The sequence below is a fragment of the Sinocyclocheilus rhinocerous genome, unplaced genomic scaffold (genome assembly GCF_001515625.1).
Source record: "Sinocyclocheilus rhinocerous isolate Xijiao unplaced genomic scaffold, SAMN03320098_v1.1 scaffold1574, whole genome shotgun sequence".
NCBI classification, from domain to species: Eukaryota; Metazoa; Chordata; class Actinopteri; order Cypriniformes; family Cyprinidae; genus Sinocyclocheilus; species Sinocyclocheilus rhinocerous.
The window spans coordinates 242,964-254,934 of NW_015625598.1; the positions used below are offsets into that span (position 1 = coordinate 242,964).

Here is an 11,971-nt window from a genome sequence, read left to right on the forward strand (position 1 = left end):
AGTCTGTGTGCATTGAATTTATTTAATACACGAGTTTCACAATTTGAGTTGAATTACTTAAATAAATGAACTTTTCCACGACATTCTAATTTATTGAGATGCACCTGTATATACTGTATATACATACACACAAATTTCATTCTACATATTTTACTTTCAAAAGAATGAAAGCATCTTTTAAGAGGCTTATGTCTAGGAGGACCCGTGATTTCAGCATCTGGAAATAAAGCAAAACAGTGGAGAAAAAAGAGATCATTATAAAGCGTATAGTTCCGGTGCTTGATTCTGATTGGCTGAGCCGCGTTCGAAGCTGTTGTAAATTACTCTACAAACACACACCTTTGTTTACTTCTGTGTGTTGCTCGGCAACCACTTTGTTGCAACCACAACTGTTTCAGAGGAGCTACATTGTTTGGTGGAAGATTACTGTTTTTATTAATATCATTACACTTTATTTGCTCTGTTTTATTTTGTGAAACCTTACTACGTATATGGAATAACCGTTTTATAAATGCAATAAGCCCCGTGAAGCCGTGGTTTACAGTGAATTTATAACAGCTCCGCTTCGCGTCGTGCCTAACAACGCCCCTTAGCTGTTATAAATTCACTGTAAACCACGGCTTCTTGGGGCTTATTGTTTTATTAATTCCAGTCCTATGTTGTTGAACCAACATGATTTGAACGATTAATGTGCTACAAAAATACTGTGCTTTTGGGAAACAGTCGTGACTAGCTAGTTAATTTCTCCACCAATGCATTATTGCACTATGGTATTTAACTAGTGAGTTATGGCATTGTACAGGAAACGTATCCCAGATTGGCCATTACAGATCAGAAACAACAAGCTACAGCAGCGCTTCAGAATTTATTAGTTCAATCAATGTGGTGCTGGAAACAAAAACTGCACATATGCTGCCCAATTATGCATACAAATGATGCAGATGTACATTGCAAATACTGTACATTTTAACCTTAGTTTCTGATTAAATGAATCAAAATTATCTGTGAGAATAAATGTTGAGATCACATGACTAGCTGAACAACCTTATTTGCGGGGATTAAAAAAAAAAAACTTTCTCCTTGCAAATAGTGAATTTCTATAAAGTCCAAGACGACTGGCATACTGACCAGTGCAACATAACCAAAAGATGAGTTTAATTCATAAATGTGATGTAAAATGCAACATCCAGTAGCAGGAAGGAAACAAAATGAATAGTACTGACAATTCTGTAAGAATAATACTGAAGTAGATCAGGATGTTGAAATGGGTGTTCAACAGGGAGTTAATTTAATAATAGTTCAACACATGTCTTTGGGAAGTGATCGGGAATTGGGAAGCTCTTTAGTGACATGCTCTTCTGTCCTGCAGATATAAGCTGTGGGTGGACGCCTGTGCAGATGTCTTTGGAGGTCTAGATATCTGTGCTGTTAAAGCCATACATGGAAAGGATGGAAAGGACTATATCACTGAGGTGAGAGCATAGTGATGCAAGCACTGATTCAAGCATTACATAAGCCACCCGGCCTCTATATAATTGCATGCGAGCTGATAGTTGAAGATCAACACCAGACGAAGAGACAGAAGATTATAGTCATGAGAGGAGGCGCTGACCGCAGTGACTGTGTATTGTGCCAGGACACAGACAAATGTGTGCATGCTTTATGAGGTTTTGCAGAAAACACATAAATCCTTGCCAAATCCATTGTTAGGAATGTGAGTCAGACATTGCAGTAGTTCTTTGGAAGCTCACTTTTTCCTCATGCAAAAGTAGAACTTTTGTCATGATGAGATTTTAGAACTCCATCCCAGCCCTATAAATCAAATCCATTTTAAACACTATAACACATAACAGCCAGATAGATTTAGAGACACAATACTTTTAATTACAGTACACTATTAACAGGCTATTTTTGAGCACCTGAGTCCACCTAAACCTCTAAAGCACCTCTCAGCAATGTAAAAGACGTAACAAGCACATAAAAGTACAGTTACAATCATTTCTTTGCAACAAACTGACTTCAGTGATTTTTAGCACCGAGCATTGCATGTCTTCTGAAGCCAAACGATAGCTTTGTGTGAGGAGCAAAGTCAAAGTTTTAAGTGCTGGGCATCTTCCCTTTTCTCAATGAGAAGATAAATCCAAACCTTTAGCATGTCGCAATCGGTCACAAGACACAAAGCTGTGTCCTAACGTTATTTTGTGTTATTTTCAGTGAATGAGAACAGTTATTACAGAATCTCTTAAATTTGGCTCTCTTCAACACACAAAGAAATTGTACGGCTTCCAAATTAAATACATCACTCTGATTAAACAGTAACCACTGCACACTAGTTACAAATTGAAACTCAAACTGCCTGGTCTTAATCAGACACAGTGATGCTCAGGACTGTTGAACAGGTTGCAGTTTTTGTCTCTTTGGGAGTGGGCATTGACAATAATGAGATATTTCTTGATCTCACAAGACAATAACATTTCTCAGAAACATGCCTCATTTCTAGTGCTTTCAGTAAATTTATTTTGATGTGGTAAAAAAAAAAAGACAATATTGTGAGTTTCCATCATGGAAGGATGTGGTCATGATTGTTTTCTCGCAGTGGCATGCCACAATGACAAAATCATCTCATTGTCTCCAAAACGGACATAATTCTTCCTTTATAGCTTAGAAATGTGTGTCTATTCAAATGACTTCAAGTCTGACGAATAATCTCATGTCAGATGATGGACTATAATGATCAAAGCATAGATTTCTCTCTGTACAACATGTTGCTGTTGAAATGTTTTATCTTAGTCTTGACATGGCTGTGTTGCTATGGAAACTGTTTTCTATGTTAGCACACAGTGAATGAGCGCATCCTCACTGAGAGCGGGAGCAGCACATCACACACACTTCCGTCTGGAAGCATGGACATCAGTTCCACTATGCTGCATCTGCTGGATGTTTACAGATAGATCGCTCAATCTTCCTGTAGCAATGCTGTTGCATGTGTTTGGCTGTAGGTGGTGGGCTCATCGATGCAGCTGATTGGAGATCACCAGCTGGAGGACCGGCAGCTGATCGCTGCCATCGTCCTGGCCAAGATGAACCAGGAACCGGGCCGCATAGCAGCTCGATCCCCACAAAGACCTCCAACCACTGTACAACCTGCACAAGTACGGTCGTCAAACCCCAGTGTTACTGGACCGGAACACTCTAACAGAATATACACTATGTTCCAAATGATTATGCAATTAAGTGACATATCAGAAGGATTTCAGTACAATACACATTCAGATTGTAGTTTTTCTAAGAAAGTGTTTGTTCGATTTATTTCTCATATCATTTTAGATAACTGCTCTCAGTCTCAGACAGGTTTGTTAAATAGTTTGCCAGGTCTTCTTAGGTAAATGGAAAACCTGCTGCTACAACAACAAAACACTGAGACATCTTGTTTTGAAAACCATGCAGGTTTGGAACAACATGAGAATGAGTAAATAATGACAGAATTGTATTTGTATATGAACTATCCCTTTAAATTAGCAAAGCATTTTCTCCCAATGTCTTCTTTCTGTCTAGTGTTGCCCCCTGGTGTGGAATCAATAGAAATACACTAAGACTGAAAAACATTTGAGTGTGTTTGTTTGTGTGTGTCTACAGAGCGCTGCCTTAAAAGAAAGCCTGACTGACCCCAACAAGACCCTCGGCCAGCGGACCCCTCCACAAGGTTGTTTGCAGTACATTCTCGACTGTAACGGAGTTGCAGTCGGACCAAAACGAGTCCAGGCAAAATGATTTCTACTGCCACAATTCCAGATACACGGTTCAGCCCACAATAAAACAAAAGCTCAGTTCACTGGTGCTGGTTGAGGTTAGGATAGTGACAGATGCAGTGGTTTGGAGCTTGTGCTCTTCAGAATCTGCCTTGACTGTGTCGTTCGCCCCTGTGAAGGGTTTTTCTGTACTGTTCACATTTCTGTCCCTATTTGCTTCTGATGGCTGCATTCGTTTCCTTGTTAGTTAGTTTAGCACACAGTGAATGAGCGCATCCTCACTGAGAGCGGGAGCAGCACATCACACACACTTCCGTCTGGAAGCATGGACATCAGTTCCACTATGCTGCATCTGCTGGATGTTTACAGATAGATCGCTCAATCTTCCTGTAGCAATGCTGTTGCATGTGTTTGGCTGTAGGTGGTGGGCTCATCGATGCAGCTGATTGGAGATCACCAGCTGGAGGACCGGCAGCTGATCGCTGCCATCGTCCTGGCCAAGATGAACCAGGAACCGGGCCGCATAGCAGCTCGATCCCCACAAAGACCTCCAACCACTGTACAACCTGCACAAGTACGGTCGTCAAACCCCAGTGTTACTGGACCGGAACACTCTAACAGAATATACACTATGTTCCAAATGATTATGCAATTAAGTGACATATCAGAAGGATTTCAGTACAATACACATTCAGATTGTAGTTTTTCTAAGAAAGTGTTTGTTCGATTTATTTCTCATATCATTTTAGATAACTGCTCTCAGTCTCAGACAGGTTTGTTAAATAGTTTGCCAGGTCTTCTTAGGTAAATGGAAAACCTGCTGCTACAACAACAAAACACTGAGACATCTTGTTTTGAAAACCATGCAGGTTTGGAACAACATGAGAATGAGTAAATAATGACAGAATTGTATTTTTTGGGGTGAACTATCCCTTTAAATTAGCAAAGCATTTTCTCCCAATGTCTTCTTTCTGTCTAGTGTTGCCCCCTGGTGTGGAATCAATAGAAATACACTAAGACTGAAAAACATTTGAGTGTGTTTGTTTGTGTGTGTCTACAGAGCGCTGCCTTAAAAGAAAGCCTGACTGAGCCCAACAAGACCCTCGGCCAGCGGACCCCTCCACAAGGTTGTTTGCAGTACATTCTCGACTGTAACGGAGTTGCAGTCGGACCAAAACGAGTCCAGGCAAAATGATTTCTACTGCCACAATTCCAGATACACGGTTCAGCCCACAATAAAACAAAAGCTCAGTTCACTGGTGCTGGTTGAGGTTAGGATAGTGACAGATGCAGTGGTTTGGAGCTTGTGCTCTTCAGAATCTGCCTTGACTGTGTCGTTCGCCCCTGTGAAGGGTTTTTCTGTACTGTTCACATTTCTGTCCCTATTTGCTTCTGATGGCTGCATTCGTTTCCTTGTTAGTTAGTCGTGTGGTTTCCAGGGTTGTCGCTGCCAGCTAAAGAACAATTCTAACTGTGCCTAAGCAAAGTCCAGTGCTGTGGTGTCTCATGTGGTCAATATGTACTATGAAAGACTTATGACCTTTTGTACAACTTGAACTTATTTCAGTAAGGGTAGTTTCTAATCGTCTAGCTGAGATTTCTTTGCTTTCGGATGTGTGCTGTAACATTTGTGTGTGTCACAATTCCAGATACACGGTTCAGCCCACAATAAAACAAAAGCTCAGTTCACTGGTGCTGGTTGAGGTTAGGATAGTGACAGATGCAGTGGTTTGGAGCTTGTGCTCTTCAGAATCTGCCTTGACTGTGTCGTTCGCCCCTATGAAGTGTTTTTCTGTACTGTTCACATTTCTGTCCCTATTTGCTTCTGATGGCTGCATTCGTTTCCTTGTTAGTTAGTTAGTCGTGTGGTTTCCAGGGTCGTCGCTGCCAGCTAAAGAACAATTCTAACTGTGCCTAAGCAAAGTCCAGTGCTGTGGTGTCTCATGTGGTCAATATGTACTATGAAAGACTTATGACCTTTTGTACAACTTGAACTTATTTCAGTAAGGGTAGTTTCTAATCGTCTAGCTGAGATTTCTTTGCTTTCGGATGTGTGCTGTAACATTTGTGTGTGTGTGTGCTATATGTGTGATGTTGTTGTTTTTCTTTTTCTTTTTTGTTATTTGAATGTAGTGTTTGTGGTTTTGCATGAGTGATGTGCAAGCAAGCTTGCTGTTGTAAGTCCATGTCTTTACATGCTGAATACACAACATGTGCATTCAATAACTTTCTGTTTTAAAAAAATAAGATGTGTGTTTTTACTATTTTTCAGCATGATTTATGTGAGGTGTTGGAAGGTGGTTCTTTGGAATTGTTTGAAGCTGTCTTAAACATTTGTTTTCTTTCAACCTGTTGAACTGTAAACAGATAAGCCATCGGAAGGATTTCCATAAAACTGAATGGCCATTACATTTCAAACTTAAGCCAGTCAATTTTAGGATCAGGTTTAATGAAGGTTTCAGAATAGGAGGCTAGATTTAGCAGATGAGTCCTTCCTCCCATGACCTCTTGACTGTCAGCTTATGTTACATATCCTTCTGAGCAATACAAAACTTACTGTAGTGGAATAGTCAAACCACAAGAAACCTGTCAAGAATGCGTCATGTTAATATATCACCCCAAAATCAAAAGAATATACAAGAACTTATATTTTGCATAATGAAAATAAAGCCATTGAGGTTTTTTGCATTGCAATTTTTTGCATTATTTTCATGACGATTAGGGGGGGGGGATATCACTGCATATTTTAACTATTTAAATGAAAAACACACACATAGTATACACCAATCAGAATCTAAAGAGAATCACCACAAAAATATTAGGAAATAGCAAAAAACCTCAAAGTAAAATGTCTGGATGCACTGCAGTAATGAGAATTTCATTTTGTTCAATATACTTTCGTTTTATTTTTATTTTGTAGTGAAAAATGACCTAGACATGTTTTTGTGACGTTCACCCAAATAAGAAAGCACATTTTAAGAGATACCTTACAATAATCTATGTTACGACTGTTTAAAAACTGATTTGAGATATTTCTCTCACAGCCGTCACCTGTGCGTCATGAATGCAATGCAATTTTATAGTATCCCTATAAGAGGTCATTTAGAAGTACCGCTTTTTAGCCATTCAGTGGAGTCACTGTTTTTTATGCAAATACATTAAATTAAATAAGCTAATATAGTGATACAGATTTGGCCTTGACATTTAATAATGCAATATTTTACAAACAATGAGCTTTTCCACTTATAAAGACATGATTCTCCGTGTTCTTGTACAAGGCTGAATATGTATAAGAGGGATATCTGGGGTGTTATCAGTGTAGTGCCTGTTCTGTATGAGAATTTCATTTTGTTCAATATACTTTCGTTTTATTTTTATTTTGTCGTGAAAAATGACCTAAACATGTTTTTGTGACGTTCACCCAAATAAGAAAGCAAATGTTAAGAGATACCTTTCAATAATCTATGTTACGACTGTTTAAAAACTGATTAGAGATATTTCTCTCACAGCCGTCACCTGTGCGTCATGAATGCAATGCAATTTTATAGTATCCCTATAAGAGGTCATTTAGAAGTACCGCTTTTTAGCCATTCAGTGGAGTCACTGTTTTTTATGCAAATACATTAAATTAAATAAGCTAATATAGTGATACAGATTTGGCCTTGACATTTAATAATGCAATATTTTACAAACAATGAGCTTTTCCACTTATAAAGACATGATTCTCCGTGTTCTTGTACAAGGCTGAATATGTATAAGAGGGATATCTGGGGTGTTATCAGTGTAGTGCCTGTTCTGTATATTGATGTTTTTAACTGTTTTATCAACATGCAAGATGGTATCTATAATTTGCAAGAGGTATCTATGTTCAGAGTTTAAAATATGTCCTTATATTGCATGGGAAATGTTTACTTAAGTATATTTGCATGCATTACCAAAGAGTGGGAAAACCTGAAATATTTTTTTTTGTGAAAAGTATAACTAATGAAATCAATGAATGTACTCATCAAACACACTGAAAACAATGTCCCCGGAACTCCAAGCCTCAGATCCAACCCAAACCCCAAACCCCACCTCCCACCAAGGCCCAACCAAAAGCTCAACTGGGAGACAGAGATCAGAATCCTGGTCAAACCCAGCCAGATCTGGTCCTAGCTCAAGAGCAATCCCCAGCCAAAGTTCCTATTAAACCCCCATCGCCAGCTAAACCTCAGCTCCAGCCTAAACCGGTGCTCAGAGAGCAAGTCAAACCTGAAGCCCAAGATCAGACTACTGCTCCATCTGAGGCACTCTCAGCCCCTGTTAGAGCAACTCCTTCCCCTGCTCCCACCCCGGCCCTGGCCCAACCTACCCCAGTGAAACCCACCAATTCTCAGCCTCCTGTGGAGGATCAGCCTGCACCCCAGCAGAAGTCAACTCATCCTCTGTTGAAGTAAGAATCTTTTCACTATTGCTTCAGTGCTTGGAGATCATTTGCTGCAAGGCATGTCCATGTCCAAGAAACCGTTCTGCAATTCCTGGAGGGCCACTGTCCTGCAGCGTTTAGCCCCAACCCTAATTAAACACACCTGAACCAACTAATCAAGGTCTTCAGACTCGATAGAAACTTCCACGCAAGTGTGTTGGAGCTGGTTGGAGCTAAGCTCTGCAGGATGTTGGCGCTCCAGGAGCAGGATTGGACACCCCTGTCCTACATTAGGGGTGCCTCTCCTGGAGAATTGGGCTAAATCCCATTTTGACTGCTATAAAAATGTATACACTATGCTGGTGGTGGTAAACCTTAACTTTGACATATGAAGTAAGCCAATATGCCGAAGTTGAAGAAATGATGCAAATCAGTTCTCTTTTTTTTTTCAATGTACTATGTTTTGGGACCTGCTAATCCAAGCGTAGCATAGAATATAGGACAGACAGTATGTGAGTTGGAATGCAGTCCTACCTTCCTGCACGACTCAGCTCTGCTCTACCTTACCCGCTTGTGCTTTTCAAGTGAAATCGAATCCTGTGATTGGCCTGGTTTAGAGCTGCAAACTCTGCAGGAAGGTAAATCTCCATGAGTGGGATTGGGATCCTCTGCCTCCAACACCTTACTTTCGTGTTCACTGAAATTACATGAATGCCCAAATGAAGGTGTAACTTCAAAGATGATCTAATTTGCCTTCTACTGTGCTCACTGTTTTGCAGCAAATCCCAGTCCTTGACCAACGCCTTCAACGCCTTTGGCGAGACCTTCCGCTCCAGCAACGAGGATGAAGCTAAGGCGGAGACCATTCGAAACTTGCGAAAGTCTTTTGCAAGCCTGTTCTCAGACTAATGACAAACTCCCGCAGCCCAAAAGGTGGCCAGGGACTTGACAGATATGCATCCTGGTCTGAGGTTAATTCCATGTAGCTGTGTACATTTAACCCCTCCTCCCAACTCTGCTGTAATTATCCGAGTGTTAATTAAGAAGGTTAGAGTGATGTACAGTGATTGTTCTCGCAAGATGTTGGTGTTTACATTTTTTTGAGTCGCTCTGCCCCGAAACACTGGGATTTATATGAGGAGGGGATGGCTCTTAAGCTATCAGTTACAGGAGGCTGGAGTATGCAGAAGTCGTCTATAACCCCTCGATGTTGTAGCTGTATCGTGGTAGTGTGTTTTCTTTACCCAGAGACAAATATTTGTGACTAGTTTCCCCTGTAGTGTGTGTGCGTGTAACTAGTTGGTGTTTTGTAAGCATTAGCCAGTAAGACATTAGTTCAACAATTCCTCGGGATCTTTATAAAAGCACTTTCCTATTCAAGTTTCCTACAGTAATCAATGCTTGGACTGGTCGGTTTCAGTGCAGTGGTGGGATTTCAGTGGAATGCCTGGTGTTTTAGCGACATAGCTTGCATCCAGCACTTATCAACCTGTCAAGATATTCATGAGTGCCATGTTTATAGTATCTCTGCATATTGTATTGTACTGTATGTTTAACATCTCAGGAGTTTAGTTTGAATATATGTTTATTCTGGCGTCACACTGTTCGTGTTGTGTTTTCTTTGTGCGCAATGATATTGCTTTGCATGACCCGGTGATAATTGTTTTCTCTGTACAAGTGTCAATAAACATGTGGCACATCATTCCACTGACATACCGGCGTGCTCTGTGCTCCGTTTGCAGTCTGCCCATTATGTGTACATTCAGCTGAAGCATCGAGTGGCGACACGTACCGTCGTTATGCATGTATTTGTAGCCTTTTTTTGCAGTATTTGTTTGTTTCTTCACATTTTTAGAACCAGAGGACCCAATCAGTAAGTGCAAACACCAATTACCCTGGCCATTTGGTTTTCAAAAGTTATGCTTTGGAAAAAAATGTGTTTGTGTACTTTGTGACAAATAAATCTTTAGTCTCATCTGAGAGATGGCTAAAGTGTGCAACTCTTATTTGTGAAGCAAGATTGAAAAAGTGAGCAACTGTATTCATGAAGCTTAGAGAATATGAATTTCCAGAAGGTGGCAGTAGATGACTAATGTTTTTGCTAACTGTTTATGGTTAAATGGTAAATGCCTATGCCTATGCCTATGCCATCACATCCCATCCAGTAAACTAAACTAACACTATTATACAAAAAGTGAGTGGGGAAAAAATGTAGACCCTGAACGCCTTGAAAGTCATTAGCACTCATTTGTCACAAGACTCAAGAGCTCCACAGGTCTGATAATGAAGTAAATCTACATTCCCGTGACATACAGTGAAAACACATATGTCTTCAAAACTATAATTCAGCTCTCAGTAATATTTTCAATGATGTGAAAAGGGCTGATATCAGAATGTAATTATAATCCTTGTCACATCTTCCCTTTTTAGTTATAAAGACAGAGGACACTACAGAAGAGTCAGGGCTACAAATTCAGGAACAGAAAAACTTGCATGGTTTAATTCTCACATTGCACTTGTATTCTGGGAGCAAATCACTTTGTCATCACTACATGACTCCACCCCTTCCTTACATATTAAAGTATTATTTTTTATTCATACATAGCAATCCTGCTAATGAATGACACTAATATGTGCACACAACCTGTCACTTCACTCTGTCAGAAGAAAAGTCTTTTTTCTCTCAATGGTTTTGTCCAGTCACATGATTGATGTTAGAGACGTCCAACCTGTCTGCCTCTCTCCACATCCGTATCTAAACGTGTGATCGTGTGAAACAATATCTGTAACTTCAAATAATTGTTATAGCTATTGCAGTGGATTTCAAAAGCAGCTGAGGCAGAAAGGTTCAATGATACACAGAGGGAAGTTGAGAGAAACTGCCCACGCTGAATCTATTAAGAGTTCATACTTTGATACGACCTGATGTAATGATTATTACAAACAAATATGATTTGGCTTCATTGTTTGCCAGCTGAAAGCAGCGGTGCACTTCCTCATGCAATTCCACATAAAACGAAGCGTTCATAAGGAATTATTAATTATTATTTAACATCTAGCTGTATGAATTTCACCATACCAATAATGATATTTTAAAAAAGTATCTAAATGAAATTTGGCTAAATGCCTAAATTACTAGTTTTAGCGCTTGAAGCATTTTTCGTGATCTCACTGGGTGCAGGTGGAGTAATCGGTGCATAGTTACGTAAACTTGGCGTAATGCAGTTAATTTGGCACAGATTTCTTTGGCTCTTCCGCATTGCTCCATGTGTTCCAAAGGTGTTCCTGATGGGAGGAGAAACAGAGTGGCCGCGTCTCAAACCATGCCGAGCTGCCTAACTAGACGCTATTAGAATTTTAGGCATTTTCAAATAATCTTTTCGAACTTCTATTGAAAAATTATTTTGATCAAAGAATAATTTCGAATCTGAAGTGTCTTTTATTTTTATTTTTTGGTTTAAAGAGCATTATGCATCGTTTTTAATCTAAATCAGAACTTTGTGTAATTAATTTACGGAAAATTTTAGAATCATTTTTTGGCCATCAAAAGTATATATATATATATAATATATATATATAAAATTTAGAACAGGTTTTTAGAATCGTGTAGAAATACTTAAACTACATCATGTTTTAAAATAGAATCACTTTATGCATCGAATCTGTATGCAGCGTATTTATATTGTTTATAGTGTAATTTATATAGTCTTTAAATAGACCTTTATAGACGCGTGCAACATTTTTGGGCACATCTATTATAGATGTGTGAGTGAGTGTGTGTGTGTGTGTGTGTGTGTGTGTGTGTGCGAGAGAGAGA

At 39.5% G+C, this 11,971-nt stretch overlaps 2 protein-coding genes across 3 annotated transcripts in view; both read left to right on the forward strand.

The window, feature by feature from the left end:
- Positions 1-5,101, forward strand: part of LOC107758022 (synapsin-2-like) — a 91,938-nt gene extending 86,837 nt beyond the window's left edge. The window contains exons 9-11 of one of the 2 annotated variants that reach the window (XM_016575669.1): positions 1,370-1,472; positions 3,000-3,171; positions 4,826-5,101. In XM_016575669.1, coding sequence (XP_016431155.1) covers positions 1,370-1,472; positions 3,000-3,171; positions 4,826-4,944 — 394 coding nt within the window. In that variant the 3' untranslated portion in view covers positions 4,945-5,101. Of the gene's footprint in view, positions 1-1,369; positions 1,473-2,999; positions 3,172-3,636; positions 3,917-4,825 lie in introns of those variants that run through there. The other variant, XM_016575662.1, reaches the window with a different exon arrangement.
- A 2,673-nt stretch (positions 5,102-7,774) lies between these two features.
- LOC107758198 (synapsin-3-like) lies at positions 7,775-9,870 on the forward strand (the record flags this gene model as incomplete). The annotated part of the gene is made up of 2 exons (XM_016575879.1): positions 7,775-8,181; positions 8,934-9,870. Coding segments are annotated over 2 exons (537 nt in total), but the record flags the coding sequence as incomplete, so codon positions are not given.
- Positions 9,871-11,971: the final 2,101 nt, after the last annotated feature.